A 19,231-nucleotide genomic window follows, 5' to 3' on the forward strand; every position below is an offset into this window, starting at 1 on the left:
TGTTTCTGAGGAAGTCAAGGAAGTGGACGAAAACGCAGTGGGTGTTGTTGACTGTAAGGCGTTAAAAGTGTTTATACATCTGAATAAAGTGTTCAACTAATATGATCGGACTGGAGTCTTTGTGAACCTCGGCTCTGGGTGACGATTTACCATCTTCGTTTACTGCTTGGTGGTGTTTGCTGATTATCAGTTTAGTTGCAGTTCCTGTTTTTTTGGTACATACTCAAAGTTAACTGTAGCTGTTTGCAGACAGTTCAGACCCGGACTGCGCTTTTCTTACAAGACTGTCAAAGGTGGTACCGCAGTTGAATACTTAAGAGTGGTGTTAGGTTCAAAGTTAACTGTAGCTGTTTGCAGACAGTTTAGACCCAGACTGCGCTTTTCTTACAAGACTGTTAAAGGTGGTACCGCAGTTGAATACTTAAGAGTGGTGTTAGGTTCAAAGTTAACTGTAGCTGTTTGCAGACAGTTCAGACTCGGACTGCGCATTTATCTATGGATATCTAATCTACCTACTACTGAAACAACTGAGATTGGCATTTTATAGTCCTTATTCTCAAAGAGCAAGTCTTTTGTGTTTTCTTTCAATTCCTGTCCATAATATGACTCTCCTTGTCAATGGGAACAGTGTAATTCCTATGGGCACCCACCAACATCCAATAAAATCACAGCAGGGTCTACAACAATGTCTTTACAGTGGTATGTTTATGCACTTGACCCTGTAGAACCTCTCTAGGTTCCTGTGTACTGACAGCTGTAAACTTGGTTTCATCAAGGCATCAAATTCATCTTTGAACACCTGAAAGACTAGGATGGACAGCCATCAGCTTGTGTCTCCCTGTATACCCACAGGTTCTTTGTATCATTTCTTTAGCCCACCCTCAGTGTAAAGTATTCTCACATTAAACCAAGTGTTGCTCATACTCAGCTGAAAAGAGCTCTTCCTTATTTGTGCTGTATCCCAGGGCAGACTAGAGCTGTTAGGAGTGAGGTCCTCCACTTTCTCAGTGTGGGAGTCAGACAAATGTCCCAGAGAAGGATCTGTCTTTTTCTTGTGAGATGAGCTATTTCTTAAGTTAAAATAGCTTCTCAGCGTGGGGTGGGTCACAATGTACACCTTCTGTTATGTTGCTACATATTCTTCACAAAACCTACAAAAAAAAAACAGCAATGACTGGGAAAGGATTGAGTATAAGATGGATAGCATCTTTGCCATGGAATATAAAGCTGAAGGCTTGGCCATCTTGGGTTTTCTGTACATTTCCAAAATCATTAAGCCTTTACAAAGAGGTGGGTACTGGGCTCCTGGACTGGTTCCTAGGGGCTAATGGTTATTCCCCTGGTATCTGCTGTTTTGCACATCTAGAACTGCATGTGTGGAATCTACTGACTTGGTGGCTTTGAGAATGCCCTAACTTGGCTAGTTTCTACAGGTCGCTTAAATCTCATTGGTTTGAGCTCGATTTTGATGGAGTGCAATGACTTAATAATTATTTGATTTTACTTCATAGCTAACTTTGATGTTTGGAGGTATCACCTGCTTTTGAATGATTTTTACTTACTTTTTAATTTTAATCTTTTATAGTTAGATTTGTCTTCTCATTAAACTTGTTTGCTTGCTTGTGTTATTTTCTTCCTGGTTTTATTAAAGTTTTATGTATTTTACTGTCTCATTGTAATTGGTGTTATGTTTTACAACATGTCAAATAAAACTGAAGTTGAATTTAAAGTTACTACATCTGACATATCAGGTGTAAGAGTGTTCCCAAGTGGTGTGCATCTTGGGTTGATCTTGTGCAGATGGCTGACAGACAAGACAGCCCCTGGCTGTGATACATCAAGAATTTATATTAAGGCCTGACTAGGCAATGAAACTGTCATCTTACTGTTGGCCTCTAAAAAAAGGTCAGTGACAAATGAAGAAGTGGAGGAAACAGATGCTAGGCTAGGGACTAACAAAGCTATATCTCACTGGAGCCATTACCCTTAGGCCCATTTACAACTGAAAGGGTCACTAAGGCAATTTGATCTCCTCTTCTAAACCTTTCAGAACTCATTTCTTAGGTTTATCTGTCTTCCCATAGTGCTTTGCTTTATGTTTATTACAACCAATGGAAAAATACTCTCCCATAGGTCTTGTGATGGAAATCCCTTTGCTTTTCATGTTAGAGGAAATCATAGAGAATGCAGGTTGCAAGATGCAAAGTTTTTGTAATTATTGAGGGTACAATGTTTACAATATACTGCCAGGTGGCTTTCACTGAAATAGAAAAGGTTCTATTGGTGGTGGTCCTTTGATGGACTCCAATTCCCAAAGGCACACTTGTTTGTGATCTTTTTCTGAGGACATTTTCACATCAGACAGATCTCCAAAATCTCTAAAGAAAAAGACCAGCACAGCAGCAATGTAATACAGTACAATGCTAAAAAGAAGTAACATTAGTAAAGGAAGACAAGTTCCCAAACTGGATACCTATCACAGCACTCTGGAAATTGCCTGGATGAAAGTGTGGCTACATTACTGTGGTGCAGCAAAAAAAAAAAAGAGAGAGAAAGAGTTGAAAATGGTGGGCGCTGTTCTCCCTTTTCTATTGTGTATCCTTTGTGTGGGAGGAGACCACCTCTGCTTTTGGTATGTCGGAAGCTTAGAAAGTCACATCAGACGAAAGGATACCCACCTTCTGCTAATTCCCAAGTGTTACAGATCATCCTTAATCAGTGAGCCCTCTGATAAGCATCACTAGGTAAACTTTGGCTAGATCCCAGAACTTTTAACTAAAAAGATCACTGACTTAAAAACACTAAGTCTTCAGAAAAGGCTGTCCCTTTAATCAGTATCTGCATGAAGTGGGAAAATCAGACTTGTCTTGGATCATTTAGGGCCATCAGAATAAGCTCTGCTCCTTCTCTTCTTATTTTTAGGAGCACCTTTGGAATGACAAGAAGCCACTGGACTGAGACTGCATTTGTTGTGAGGATTCCTGTATGGTGTATTGTGCGGGCTTTTCTCCTTATATAGAAGATGGACAGCTGAGTGAACACAATGTCACTAAAAAATCAGTTCACTGAGATTATTTGGTGTCATTCAGGTTGCTTGAATGCTTCAATTAATGAAAATACATTTAGTCAAATGCCTTTCTTTAATAAGACGAGGATTCCAACAAGCTTAGGATTAAGGATGGGGTTAGAATTAGGGTATGCAAGACTGTTCTGCCTTATATCAGCAATATATATCACAAGGAGGTGAACAGGGACTACCCTTTTTAGTGTCAGGCAGTGGAAGATTTATTAATCAGCTTTCACATTAAAAGTGTTTTGCTAAAAACGTACAAAACCTAAGTCAATCTCTTTTGACAAACAGTTTTGATATTAGTGCTCTTCATTTAAGTGGTTTGATTAAGGTAAATTCAGAAAAATGGATTTTGATGAATTTCCCATGATCATTACCAACACGCTCTCTTTGTTATACATTAATATTTCTAATTCTGCCCAAATGAAGAACTGCCTTAATGAAGATCAAGGATAATATAAAGAAATTAACTAAAAAAATGAGAACTACTATCAGATCTACTAAATCATCACATGAACTTAGATTAGCATCCTTTTTGCTGTCTTAGGAAACTAAGAAATAACACCCAGCATTGCTCTGAACTTATTCAATATGGAACCATCAGCTCTGACCCAATAGCCACTGCTAACATGCTCACAAACATTCACTGCAAGTTTCACCCCAGAACATTGTCTCAATTACTTCCCTGGAAGGTATATGGTCAGTGTTGAAAAGGTAAGCAAAAGCTATCTAAAATGCACTTATCCCTGAATCTTTCAATCCCCCATCATGACTAAGGAACATATATTAAGGGTGCTTTCCAAAACCAAAAGTACTTCATCCATGGGACCTGATTAATATACTAAGCTGTTTAAAAGCACTGAGAGAGCCAGTCTTCAAATTACTTAACCTGAGCTTAACCATAGGCTTTGCCCCTGAGGTTTAACGCACAGCAGTAATGATGCCAGTCCATATGGGTGGCCCCACCAGTGACCCTGGTAGCTATAGGGCTATCAGCCTAATAAGTCTCATTTGCAAAGCTATGTTACTTACTATAACTAACCTAATGAACTATGCTATAAAAATCTCAGTACACTTGATATGCAGCAGTTTGGCTTTGTAAAGAGCAGATCCTGTTGATTAAATCTTAAAAATGTCTAAAAGGTAACACGGGCCAATGACTGTGGCCACACTGACTGCACAGTGCATCTTCACTTGGCCAAGGGATTTGATGGCAGCCCCCCCCCCCCGATTCTAGCACAGGTAGTAATCTAAATGCATTAAAATAGTGGTAATATGGATAGCAGACTGGTTAAAAGACAGAACCCACACGGTAAAGGTGGCACGAGCCTCAGAGAGTATGAAGGTTACCAGTGATATTCTACAGGGCTTTGTGCTGGGACCACTTTTGTTCGGTGTTTACTTTTCTGATATCCAGAACATGAACCACTACCTCTGGGTAAACAAGTTTGCAGTCGGAGAGTCACTGTCATCTGTGATGCACATGCTCTTCGACATAATGGTTAAGGCCTTTTCCTCACGGACAGAGGTACAATATTTGATTCTGATCTAGGGTTATTGGCTAGGCTTAAAATGGCCCTTCAGGGTAGTTAGCCTAGTATTTGCCTATGAACCTGACTTGTAAGTACTTGGTATACTAAAAATGGGCTCAAATTAGATGCCAAAAGTGCAATAGTGTCACAGTTGGTACAAACTCCATACCCTCACCATACAGCATATACAATACCCCACTTAAAACTGAGAATGTTGTTATGGACCTTGAAACCTGGTTCAGTTACTCCACCTCCTCTGATCGTCATGTAGCGAAGTCATTCTGCTTGATGCAGCTCATTGCCAAAGGAATACCTTCCAGATCTAAAGAAGTCATTGAGACAATGTTGTCTGTTTCTGTCCGTTCAAACCTGTGGGTTGGCAGATCTAATGGGATCTGACCTCTGTGCTGATCTCGGAGTTTACTGGTCCCATAGCTCTGACTCCTCCCCTACCCATAATTCCCTAGGTTGTACTTCAAATACTCACATCTTGATTGCCACAAGAACAGTACGGACATGTATAGAAAGTTCTACAGATGTCAGTAGATTATAATACTTTTATATCATCTTCTCTTTGCTGCAATTCCTCTCCTTCTGTGAGAGTTTCCTCTCACATACTTTTTAGTACTGTTCTCCTATTTTATATTCCCATAATAAGATGTCCTTTTCTCTTTCTCTCTCTCATTTCCTGCCCAAAAAAAAAATCTAAATCTAAACTTTATAGTTTAATTTTCAGGATGCCTTTTCTAGTTTTTTGGGCAGTGTTGCAAATGATGGGTTTCAAAAGTGCTCAGAGTGTGGGCACAAGTTGCCTCTGCAAAACCCACACTCGGTGTGTTTATTGCTTCGGCACTGTGCACCTAGCTGTAGAATGTCAATCCTGTGCTTCGGTTAGTGCTAGATCCCTCCAGACAAGACAGGACAAGCTGGTTCTTAAGGGGCCCCTTCTGGCACAGAGAGGGGCTACCCCATCTCAGTCTTCACCATCGAAACATGACAAGCAGAAGACTAATACCTCAGAAAAGGATGAATACAAACAAGAAAAAAAAAACAGAAAAAGAAAGGAGCAAATCTCCTGCTAGGACATCAAAAAAGTGACCTCCGGAATCGACTACTTCAGTCAGTCCCAATCCCAAGGTTTCAAGAAGGTTGGAACCAACACCGACAAGAGACCAATGTCCTCCCTGTCCAAGTTACTCAGCACAGACTCTGGAATAGATTGCCCATACATGTCAAGCAGAGTGCCTCTTTGGACCTCTTCAAGAGGAACCTTGATGATTGGATGGGAGAAAGGAAATTCACCCCAGGGATCACGTCAGTCGCCCTGCTAGACAAGGGTCCAGGAAAGTAAATAATGTGGGAAGAAATAGCCAGGGAATTGTTATGGCTAGGCTTGTATAGGCCCTAGGGCTGATAGCCTAGTACCAACCTATGAACCTATGAACCTTACAGACTGCAGTCACCTATTCTCCAGGGAAGGAGATATTCATGCACTTCTTAAGTAGTGTCATCCACTCTATCTTCTAGAAGCCTCACATAACTTGATATTGACAGCATGATGAGGAAGTTTTTGAAAATGCAGGTATAGCTTGTGGTTATTCTGGTATCATCCCCTGGAAAGGTACAGAGTACAGGCCAACTCAACCCTCCCTTACAAGCATCTGTACCAACTATCCCTTTTGGGCATGGGTCTATTGGAGCCACCTGGAAATGCAGCTCCTTTCTCAAAGCTGGAGTTGCTTACCTTTTCAACACTGACCATATGCCTATCTCTCTCAACTGTGATGCCTTAGGATTGAGATGAGACTCTGAGCCAAAGCTCCACAGCTGAACTTTGGGTGGTGAGTCGACACCAAGGTTTTCAGAATTATCTCTTCTCCTCAGAGTTTCAGTCCTCAATCACTTGCACCACAGGTCAACCTAACAGCTGGTGCTCTGAGGTGTGGAGATTTCCTTCTCTTCCTTGGAACACAGGGAGTCTTTCCTTCCATTGGCAGTATCAGCTTTTGAGACTTTGAAGCAGTTTTGGCATCTTCCAAAGGAAAAGCACCTTCATAGGTTCATAGGTTCACAACCACAAGGGCCTTTTTAAGTCTAGCCATGCATCCCAAATCTCTTGACAAATTGTGATAACCCTGATAAGTGTAACCAGGGGTTTTGGAGCTGAAACATTTACAAGCAGGGGCCTGGGAGATGAACAATTTACAGGTTGCCTATGTTCATTAGAGACACATGTGCCAAACTGGGATGAATTTCATGTTCCCCCTCCAATTGTCCAAGTTGCACCCCATCTATGGTACAAGGTCCGCATCCATGTGAAGCAGAGTTCCTCCCTATCCTAAATCAACTGCAACTTGGACAACTGAATGGGAAACTGGAAATTCATCCTTGGTTTTGCACCTATGTCTCTAAAGGACACAATGAACCTGTAAATGGTTTATCTCCCAGGCCCACACTTACACTTATCAAGAGTATCAGAACTCGTCAAAGAATTGAGATTCATGGCTAGGCTTGAAAAGGCCCTTGTGGTCATTAATGAAGTAAACAGCTATGAACCTATCAAGTGGGTTAGGGAGGAACTTTGCTTCACATGGATGGGTAGCCTGTTCGACAGATGGGGTAGTCTCTGATACATACCTGTCTCTCCAAAGGGTCCTAGTTATATCACAGGCAAGGTTTAAGTCTTTAGAATGGGTAATTCTGGTGCTGTTTGTCTTGTGGATATGCAGGAGGTCCATCAGAGTGGGGTCTGATAATGCCCTGTATGCCAGGCATATATCTCCCCTCAAAAGCCTGTAGGAGACAGAATACAGGGATAGGCCCTTGAGGAGGTCTGCATAGGACATTTTATTTATGCCATGTATTCTTTTAGTGAGAAACTTCTGTGGATGCTCTAATTGTTGGATAGGCCTGGTTAATTATATACCAAAGGGGCATTGTAGTGAATGACAGGTCTGATAAATGCCAAATAAAGTGGAACAGTGACTTACTTGGACTTAGATGCCATACCTTTATTGTCTCTCAACGACAAGTGCTGTTATGACTCTGCTGTAGTCCATGTTGGCGTGAATGATTTGAGACGTACCTCCCTGGACAATATGAAGAGAGACACGAAGGAGCTCGCGGAATGCGTCCCAGGCAGGTCTGTCCCTAGCCCTAAGCAGCATTCTACCGTCACCCAGAATGATGCATCAATACAAAAGAAAATTATTGACTTTAACAATTGGCTTAGTTTGTGGTGTCATTCCAAACGGGATCCAATATCAGACAGCCTGGGAAGACATGATCAACAGACCATGATGCTTTGCCAGAGATGGCCTGCATCTATCTCCCTTGGGCTACAGGCTTCTAGCAAAGGTTCTTGCCTCCCCCCTAGTGTATTTTTTAGGCAATGCCATGAGGTGAAAACTACCAACTTGAAAATTTCATCAAAATGCAAATTAAAAGGTCATGCTGCTAAATCATATGAGTCTAAAAGTGAAACTGCTCTCATTGCAAGCATTCTTAACCCTGGAAGATGCTGACATTTACGTAATCACAGAAACCTGGTTCAAAGCTGCGGACAGCACCCCAGCCATATCAGGTTACTCATCCTATCATACATTCAGACCCCAAACTGTGGGCAGCAAAGCAAAAGGAGGTGGAGTTGCAATATATAGTAAAGATATACACACCTCCAGGCTGGTCAAACAGTATGATGCACAGGAGACACTCCAGTGCAGTTAACCATTGACAAGACCCCTATTCAAATCATAGCTAGCTACAGACCCCCAACTTTGACTTATGATACCCACTCTACCTATCCGGACTTCTTCGAATCTATCAAGATTTAACCCTTTGCCCTGATTGTGGGCGACTAACTATCCAACCATAGATTGGAAGAACTACTCATGCCAAAGCACAAATGCCCAGAGATTCCTTGATTTCGTCAATGCAAATGCCTTGGACCAGCTGGTCAACACCCCTACAAGAGGTAATAATATCTTGGACTTGGTATTAACCAACATGAGTAACCACTGCAGTATCCCTACAGTGTCATCTTCCCTTGTAAAATCTGACCACAAAGCAGTCATTTTCAAAGTCACCATCTCTCCCAACCGCCCCCAAGCTAGGGTCAAACAAAAAAAAGTTCTCCAAAGTTGATTACCACCTCCTGAGGGAAGGTATAAACAGCTTCAAAGCCCCCCTCTCCCCATAGGAACTGGCAGATATGTCCAAACCTACACCAAAGTACTATACGAGCATTTATAACAGCTGCATGGAATCAGGAATAACCCACAGGACAAAATCCTTCTCCTTGAAGCATAAACCTGTCTGTTGGACATCTGCAATAAATAAACTCTATAATAAAAGGAAACAATTGCTGTCCAGGACCAAGAAGGAGCAAGTGCCTAATTGGAAGCAATCTCTCCTTAGCCTGAGCAAGCAAATAAGAGCACTAGTGAAATCTTCCAAAGCAAACTCTGAGTCCAAACTGGTAAAATCTACTAAAGACAATCATAAGACCTTCTTCATATATGTCCACTGTCTCAAAGGAAGCACTCAGGTCTGCTCAGAACTGGTGGTCAAAGACACCACATACACAAACGCCATATATATATATATAGCCAACCTGCTGGCAGACAGCTTCAGTGAAAACTTCACCCCTCTGTCCCTCCCATCAGTAAATTAGGACATCTCCAGCACCTGGCCCCCTCTTATCTCTAGGGAGCAAATCATCACTGCCCTCTTAAAGGCAAAAAATACAGCCTCCATGGGAGCCAATAACATCCCAGGATGTATCCTACATGAACTCAGGCAGGAACTTGCAGCACCATTAGGCACACTATTCAACCAAAGTCTGAGTACCAGCTTCATCCCAGCCGAGTGGAGGACAGCCACTGTCATCCCTTTTCACAAAGGTGGAGCGGCCACTGATCCAGGAAATTATAGGCCCATCAGCCTAACTATCCTGATCTTCAAGGCCATGGAACAGAATATCATGGACCTCATTAACAAGGACATTGGCAACCTCCAAACACTCAATCCCACACAGCTTGGTTTCGTCAAGGAGAGGTCATGCCTGTTAAATTTGGTCAACTTATTTGAGACAGTCACTAAAGCCATGGACGAAGGGAAGACTGTGCATGCCACCTACCTTGACCTGGCCAAAGCTTTCAATACTATTCCACACTTAGACTTAGTTATAAAAGATATACTGTCTCAACTAGGCATCAATCCGTATGTTACCAGATGGGTAGCAAACTGGCTCACTGACGGAATCCACCTAGTCAAAACAGGGGGAGCCACCTCAAGCAGTAGACCTGTAATGAGCAGTGTACCCCAGGGATCGGTCTTGGGGCTTCTGTTGCTTGGGACATACCTTTTCTAGGGTGCAGATCAAAGCCAGTGTGCTATGGCTGACCAAGTTTACAGATGACTGCAAGCTGTGTGCTGTAATCAATTCTCCTAGTGATGTGGACATCCTCCAAGAGGGTCTCACCCAAACAAATGACTGGTGCCAAGCACATGGCCTCAAACTGAATGCCAAAAAATGCATCATCATCCCCTTTGGGGAGAGTGACGTCCCCACAAATTATGATAGTAATAAGGTTCTAAATACACAATCAGTAGTGAGGGACTTGGGCACCCAGGTTGATAGCAAACTGACTTTTGACCACCATATTGCCTCCGTTGTACGGAAAGCTTTCTACATGGCCCACCTCATTAGTAAAGGTATCTCATCCAGGAATAAGGATGTCATAACATCCCTGTATTCTTCCCTTATAAGACCCATTATTGAGTACAATACTGTTTTCAGCATGTACCTCACAAAGCACATGCAGCAGCTGGAGACACCACAGTGGTTCCTCACCAGGAGAATCCAGCGCCTCAAACATCTACACTACACAGGTAGGCTAAAAGCCCTGTCCCTCTACTCAGTCTCATACAAACTCCTTAGAGGTGACCCCTGTCTGGCATACAAAGCAATCTCAGACCCCGCCTTGATGGGATTGTTGCATATCCACATATCAAGCTCCACTGAAGTAACCCACACTTGTGACCTCAACAGGACTTGTTGGCAGGACAGATTTGTGTCCCATAGACTCCCTCTTCTGTGGAATAGACTCCCTCTCCACGTCAAGCAAAGTACCTCATTAACCTTTTTTAAACACAGCCTGGATAACTGGATGGGGAACAGAAAATACAGCCCTGGGATTCCACCTATGCCCCTGCTATACAGGGGCATTGGGTGCTGACTTGTTGGAACATGGGCTAATTCTTGGTTAGGCTTGTAAGGGCCTCAGGGCCAAAAGCCTAGTGACTTCCTATGAACCGGTGATCATATAACTTGCACAACATAGAATGAATTCCTAATTACTGTAGACATGTGATGGTCAAAGGCTAGATTACTGTCTATGTGTGTCCCTAAGTCCCTGACTATTGGGTCAACTGTAAGGGGTGTGTTGTCAATATGATAGTTACCAGGGCTGAATGAATTCCCAGTGGATACTATTATGCATTTCTTGGCATTTAGTTTTAGTCCATGGCTCTGACACCAGTTGTTTGTCTGTGTCAGCCCTTCCTGGAGAACATTTGTGTCAGTGTGGGGTTCAATGACAGCTCCTAATTTGCAATCATCTGCAAATGTAGTCAGCCAGCGACCACTGACATAGGCCTTGACTTCAGAGAAGTAAATGCCAAAAAAGGGTGGTCCAAGGACCGATCCTTGGGACTCCACTTGTGACTGGCCTCTTTCTAGAGATGGACTCCCCAATTCTAACTTCCTGGGTCCTTTCTGTGAGCTATCCACTGGGTGACATACGGGTTTGCACCTAACCTCTTGAGTTTTTCAACAATGCCCGAGTGGGGTATTGTGTCAAATGTCTTGTCCAAGTCAAGGTAGGTAGTGTGTACCATTCTGCCCTCATCCATTGCTTTGGTGACCTTCCACCAGGTTGAGTAGCCATGACCTACCCTTGACAAAACCAAACTGGGTTGGATCCAGTGTCTGGAGGTTTACTACATCACTACTGATCACTTCCATGGTAATTCTTTCCATGGCTTTACATATAAGACTAGTGAGACTTATAGGACTGTAGTTTCCAGGGTCTGTAGATGGCCCACCTTTGTGCAGAAGGATGACCGTTGCTGTTCTCCATTCATGAGACACAAAGCATGTTTGGAGGCTACAGTTAAACAGCAATTCCAGAGGGCCTGACAGGTCATGTTTCATGCTATTTAGAAGGCATCCTGGGATATTGTCTGGGCCCATTGATATGCTGTTCTTGGCCTTGGAGAGCACATTAAGGACCTGTTCCCTAGTGATAACAGTGGGAGTTATATTTGATGGCATTTCCTTAGGGAAGGTTGAGGGGGACAGAGGGGTAATGTGGGAGCTATACATTTTGGCTCAATATATGTGGCTCCATTGCAATGAACTCTGCACACAACTGTGTATTGCCTTTGAGGTTGTGGCTATAGCTAAAGAATGCCTTGGAGTTTTCCTTGGCATGGGAGGTCAAATTTAACTCAAATTTGGCTTTGGTAGACTTTGTTTCTCCTCTGAGTTGTTTGTTTAGTTTGATGAAAGTGCTTTTATCCTGCTGGGTGCTGCACTTCCTAATCATTGCCATGATTTTCTTCTTCCTGTTATACAGCCTATTGCTTTTGCAATTTCACCAGGGTGGCTTGTTTTTTGAGTTAGTTCTGTACTTCTTCCTGGTGGGTACATCTGCCACTATGCAGCTATTAACATGCTTGTACAGGGTTTCTGTGAACAGGTCTGCATAGGCAGCTGTGCTCTCAGGGTATATAGGGGCTTGAAACTTTACCAGGCTATTACTTAACAGCAGGAAGTTAGCCTTAAAGTAATAATATTCCAGGTTTAGCTGGGGGTCTAGGTTTTATTTTTACTTAAATACCAGGCTATTACTTAACAGCAGGAAGTTAGCCTTAGCCTTAAAGTAGTTCCTGAATATTCTAGGTTTAGCTGGGGGTCTGGGTTTTATTTTTACTTCAAAGGAGACCATTTTGTGGTCTGACCTTACCAGGGAAGACATTACAGTAGGGGGTGCGCAGCACTCTTCCATATTAGTGAGGACCAGATCCAGTATGGTTGCAACCGTGGTTGGTGTACTGACAATCTGGTTTAGGGAGTCTGTGTTTACAAAATCCAAGAATCTCTGTGCCTGTAAGTTTGGTGTTGTATAGGATTCCCAGTTAATAGTGGGATAATTAAAGTCGCCCATGAATATGGTATTGTGTTGGACGGTGACTGTTACCAATAAGTTTAAATACATAGTATGGGTTTCCTTGGTCATAGAACAGGACCTATAGCTTGCAAGGAAGTGGTATTGGATTTTGCCTATGGTGATTTCAACATGAAGCAGTCAAGTGCATTGTCCTGTTTGACCAGCCTTGAGGTACATTTACTTTTGATGTAAATCAATACACCTCCACCTTTAGTCTTTGTCTGTGTTGTAGCTGGAAAACCAGTTTGGTTCCACCCAAACCTCATTTGCACACTGTGTCTTCGCCTCTACACTCTTGTCGACAGGGACAGCTGGTACCAGTTGCCTCTGAGAAAGTTTGCTTTGTTAGCTCCATGTCCAACTCTGATCCATCTAACACTTCCCAGAAAGAGGACATGCAGACAGAAGCTCCTGGACTCTTCACTAGAATCTTTCAATGAAGATAAACTTGGAGGGAGGGGAGGGTTCCCCCTCTCCCTCTCTAAAGATGTCACTTTTGGTGACATCCTTGAATTAATGAAGCAGAGAAGGGTTTGGTCATCTCAAGACCCTTCACCTGACACATCAATATTCTTGGAGGCTTTTGGTACCAGACCAGCATTGTCCTGCGTGGTACTATCTATTGACCCTCTCATAAATCTTATTGCTCAGCTGATGTGGGAGGACTCGGATGTGGTGCAGCCCATTCCGAAAAAGGCAGACAGATTATTATCAGTGCCAGTAGATCAGAAGCACTGGAGTAGAGGCCCACACGTAGCTGTTATAGTGGTGGCAGCAGCCACCAAGAAGGAACTATTGTAAGAAAGCTCATCTGTTCATCCTCCTAACAGAGAATCTAGGGTGACAGACAGATTTGGGAAGTGGACCTAGGCATCAGTGACTTTTGCACTCAGACTGCTGAACTACCTTGCCCACCTAACAAGATTCTAGAGAGACTTGACTAAAGAGATCTCCAAGTCTCTCTCAGGGGTATTGCCAGCAGATGTTCAGAAGACAGTGGACTCCCAGATTTTCCACCTTAAAATCTTCTTCTAATGTTGCCATGCATCTGCTTTCAAATGCAGCAGACAGCACAGCCAGAGCAGCAGGCACCAGCAACACCATGCACCATCATGCCTGGATGCAGCTATGTGACTTCATTAAATGGCCCCTACGATGGTTCCACCTTGTTTGGACCTAAAGTTAAGGATACAACCACCAGGAGTCAACAGGATACTATGATTTTCTCTGCAGTGGGAGAACACTTCTCCACCCCACAAAAAATGTTCTTGAGAAACCAGAGATCAGGAGATGTGGTTCTGCAAATCACAGAGTTATTTCCAGGATTCCCAGGGTGAAAAATCTCCTCATGGCAGAAGGGGAGGTAATTTTAATGGATAACAACCCAGAAAGCACAGATGGACTGTAAAAATCAAGGCTTTTGAGGTCCCTTTCTAAGAAAGCCTTTCAGTGCTCCTGAACAGTTGCCTGGCTGCTGAGCTCTGGAGTCAGCTGAAGAGGGGGGGGGGGGCATATCTCCTTACACCCTCAGGCCTAGCAAAAGACAACATCAGATTCACGGATGCTAAAGATAACATCCAGAGACTATTCAATTCCTTCACCACAGAAAAAGAAGAAAGTCAATGATGTTCCACCCAGTCAGTGGGACTTAGCAGCCATAGAAATTTCAAAGCTTTTGGGAAAAAGAGAATCTAACCAGTTCCCAAGACCAGTTAGAATCCAGAGTCTATTCCAGGTTCCTTTTAGTGCTAAGGAAAACTGAAGATAAAAAGGCCAATTTAAGTTCTTAGTCACTTAAACCAATTCATAAAACAGACAACATTTCAGATGGTCACAGTTTAGTCTATTTTGCCTCTTTTGAGGCAGGATGATTGGTGTGCTTTGCAGATCTCCAGAATGCCTACTATCACATCAAAATAATGAAGCACTCCTGGAGATTCCTCCACTTCCATCTGGAAGCTAATAATTTTCAATTCAGAGTGCTGCTTTGTGGTCTCACCACAGCCTCCAGAGTGTTTGCCAAGATCATGGCAGTAGTAGCGGCACACCTGCGCCTACTGGAGATCCAAGTCTTCTAGTATTTAGACGATTGGCTCCTCACTGCCCCCACAACACATCGCCTACTTACATACTGGGACCATGTACTTCTGGTTGCTTCTGATCTTTGGAATCTCAGTAAAACTACCAAAATGTCAACTGACTCTAACTCAAGCTATAAACGTCATAGGATGCCACCTAAATGCCAAACATCAGATAGACAGTCTTCCCCACTACAGTCTCCAATCACTTTGTCTAACACCCATTCAAGTTCTGCATCATCTGAAACCACCAGTGAGGTTAAAACTGCATCTCTTGTGACTCATGGCATCCACGACTTTGATGGTCCCCTTTAGTAAAATTTTTCATGAGAGTGCAGCAATGGACTTTAGCAGTACAGTGGTCTCAATCCATTCACCCTGTATGTGCAAAAATTTGGATTATGCTGGTTTGCAAAAACACATTGCTTGGTAGATAACATCTCCTTCTGTGACCAAGGGCCATCCTTTCCAGACAGATCCATCAACAGCAGTACTAACTACATATGGATGCCTGCTGGGGTTGGGGGGTGGACTTTGAAGAGAAGATAGTCCAAGACACATGGTGGACAGCAGAGGCCAATCTTCACATCAATACCTTGGAGCTGAGGGTGGTTTTCTTAATGTTGCAGGCATTTTAGGACCTACCCCCCAAGGATGTGATATCCATACAGACAGACAACATGACTGTTGTATGGTACATCAGCAAACAAGGAGGAACCCATTCTTATCCCCTTTGTCAGGAAGCCTTGAAGGTTTGGTGATAGGTGATGTCTTCACAGTGCTTTCTAATAGCAATGCACATCCCAGGGACTTCCAGTGTACTCACAGACAAATTCAACAGGACAGTGTTACTCCCTCACAAGTGGCCCTTTAATATTGCAGTGACACAAACTATTTTCATTTGCTGAGAGAAAGTCTACTGTGACCTGTTTGCCTCCTATCTACAACAAAAGCCCGAGTCTGCGAGGGATGCTCTGGTCCACAATTGGCCCCCAGGTCTGCTGTATGCCTTCCCACCTTTCCCCCTAATGAACAAGTCTATACAGAAATCAAGGCAGTCAAGGCAGTGTAAGTTATCCTCATTGCTCCCTTTTGGCCCTGACAGACTTGGGTCCCCTTCCTATTGCCTCTTCTAGTACATCCTCCATGGATGTTTTATCAGTATCCAGATCTACTATCTCACCTGTCCAGACTGCCTCTAGATCAGAAATCCATGAAACTAACTGCATGGTTCCTCCAGTTTTAACAATAGCCAGAGATGCCAGGCTTCCTCCTGCAGTAGTTAATATTATTTCTGCTTCACGGGAACTGTCTACTAGGAAAGTTTATCACAGTAAATGGAATAGAGTTTCAAACTGAGCCTACTCCAAAGGTCTAGACCCCTTTTTTTGCAGCAGTTCCATCCACACTTGAATTTCTGTATTACCTCTGACAAAGGCTTCAGTTTCACAACTATCAAGATTAAGTTGAAGGCTATTTCCAATTTTCATGTTCGAATCAGCAATACATCGATTGCATCCCTTAAAATTTCCACAGTCTTTAAGGGTACATTTCTGTTGAGACCTCCCATTAGACACCCAGCACCCCATGGGACATCACCATTCTGTTACAAGCTCTGACTCAACCTCCTTTTGAGCCTGCTAATACAGCAGATTTAAAATTCCTTACATGGAAAATCAATTTTCTAATAACAGTAACATCAGACAGCAAAATCTTGGAATTACAAGCCCTCTCATGCAAACCTCCATAGCTGTTTTTCCCATAAGGGCAGGGTTTCCTTTAGAACTAATGCATCCTTTATTCCTAAGGTGGCATCTAATAATAATTTAAATCAGTCTACACATCTTTCTGTGTTTTTTCTAAGACGATCAAAAGAAGGGAGAATGCCTCCTACATTTATTTGCTAGATGTACATAGACAACTCAGATTCTATCTTCAGAGGAGAAAGGACTTCAGAAAGGATGATCGATTATTAATTTCCTTTGATAGGCTGAAATTAGAAAAAGCAGTTTCTAAAGTGACCCTATCCACGGAGCTCTCGAGACTGCATTTTTTTTGTGTATCATCAGAAAAACTTGCCTTTAGCAAGTAAACCTATGACACTTTCAACAACAACAGTTTCTACTTCTACAGCCTTTAATAGAGGATTGCCAGTTGATGATATTTGTGCAGCAGCTACATGGGCAACTGTGCACACCTTTTTGTCCCACTAGATGCTGGACACACAATCAAGATCACATTCATCTTTTGGCTCAACCATACTCAGGAATGCTCTTCCCTAACACCACCCAGTCTGACAGCTTGGGATTCTGTCCCACAGGTTTGAATGGATGAAAATAGATTGGATATGAAAGTTATGTACTTACCATAACGTTAGTTCTACAAAGCAGGTGAAAATCAGACAATAAACTCCCTCATTCCTACCCCCTTTCAAATTGTCACCTATGGCTTCTAGATAACTGAGTGGGAATTACTCCCTGTCTGTGCACAGTCTGACTGTACTGAAACACCTTTCATCAGCCATTTCAGATTAGTAGGGTTGATTGCCCTCTACCAAAGTTTCTTCCTTTCCCTAGGTTAATTCACAAATGCACATGCACATATGTGTGTGCGTGTATTTTATACATATATAGATACAAAATTTTTCACTTTATAGAGATAAGCTCAATCTAATCATCGGAGATGCAATCTAGGAAATTATGGGTATGGGAGGAGTCAGAGCTCTGGAACCAATAAGCTTTGAGATCGATACTGAGGTCACATCCCATCAGATCCAACAACCCACAGGTTTGAAGCAGACAAAAATCAGACAACATGGCTCTAACATTGTGGTAAGTACATAACTGTCATTTTTCTTATACTCAGCATTGATTAAACCAGCTATTGAATAAAGTGTCCCTTTGAGATGTACCTCACTAGACACATCAAATAACTAGAAAGCAGAGATCACTGGATCTAAACTAGCAGAAATGTCTGGAAGTACTGTCCCTTTATTCAGTATCTTATAGACTGCTTAGGGAGTATCTATACATTGCTTTCTGAACCATTAGGGACCAGAAATTTTGTGTCTATTGTATACTACCAGAAATCATACACATGTTTGTTCCACAAACACCAGAACCAAGAATCTGAATCTTAGGTTCCACAGTTCCTTCCTCAACTATGGGATGGGCTCCCCCTGCCAAATAAGCAATGCAGTGCAATATCTTCCTTCATACAGAACCTGGATTGGGCTTGACTGGTGTGAAAGAGGAGATACAGTCTAAGGGCAGGAACTGGAAGGTGTCAGTGGCCACAACATTTAGCTGTCTTGTATTTCAGTGATCCTGTGATCCTATAAGAACACTACACTATTTTCTATAACTTTACTTGGACTTGGGCTCTGGGTAAAGAAGAATAGTTGAACCAGAAGATCCTCCATACTGCGCAATGGAATGCGGAGATGAAACAGAACACTCATGTGATCAAATAATGCATCATACACTGGTATAAACATTGACAGGTTCTGCATTTTAGGATGGTTAAAGTGTTGTCAATACAGGCAAAGATAATTTCTTTAAAATGTGTCTGTGGCATATAACCACACATATGCATTTGTAAAACTAGTGATGAAAATAAAGCATCAGTATGCACTTTGTGTGGAAAAGGCAATCGCTGGGACAAAAGGTATGAGATGCAATGTTAATTCAAATGTGGAGAAATCCTAGGGACAGAAAGATATTAGTGCAGCCATTAATTATCATGTTCTATATACTAAACAAGACTACACTGCTTATATTTACTTCACATGCTGGTCAGAATTTTCTACTACACTTATTTATTTATAGTTTCCTTTTCCAAGGAGGTCATCTTGTCGCAGCAGTATAACGGTAACAGAATCCACCCCCCACCCAGATCACAAAGACCCTAGAGATCGCAGATACGTAACACCTAACTGACCCAAGACTCTTGAAACTGTAAATATAAGCATTACATGTAAAATGGCTTTCAAGATGACAGTGTTAAAAGCACCTGTTTGGACTATGGTTTACCTGGTTTCCATTATGTAGAATAGCATCTCTACATCTTAGTTTTCTTTCCAAGTCCTGTATAAGTGCATCCTTTGATCCTTGTATCTGTTCATCACTAGAGATCACGGGCGTTCTGGACTTCTTTACAGCTGGTTTAGGATAACTGTTAATTTAAAAGAAAAAAGTGAATCCTTATAATGAAGAGCAAAATATGCATACATCATAGGTTCAAATAAAAGGATCACCATGTCTAAGAAAAACTCAATACATCTATTAATAGATTCTTACACTGTTGATCTTAAAAAAA

The 19,231-nt window shown here is 42.3% G+C and overlaps 1 protein-coding gene across 1 annotated transcript in view; it reads right to left on the reverse strand.

Moving 5' to 3' along the window:
• Positions 1-19,231, reverse strand: part of MYOT (myotilin) — a 1,852,166-nt gene that overhangs the window by 478,196 nt on the left and 1,354,739 nt on the right. The window contains exon 10 of the mRNA XM_044068976.1: positions 18,946-19,087. Coding sequence (XP_043924911.1) covers positions 18,946-19,087 — 142 coding nt within the window. The remainder of the gene's footprint in view (positions 1-18,945; positions 19,088-19,231) is intronic.

Source organism: Protopterus annectens, chromosome 4.part0 (assembly GCF_019279795.1).
Source record: "Protopterus annectens isolate FY-2018-M chromosome 4.part0, PAN1.0, whole genome shotgun sequence".
Classification (NCBI taxonomy): domain Eukaryota; kingdom Metazoa; phylum Chordata; order Ceratodontiformes; family Protopteridae; genus Protopterus; species Protopterus annectens.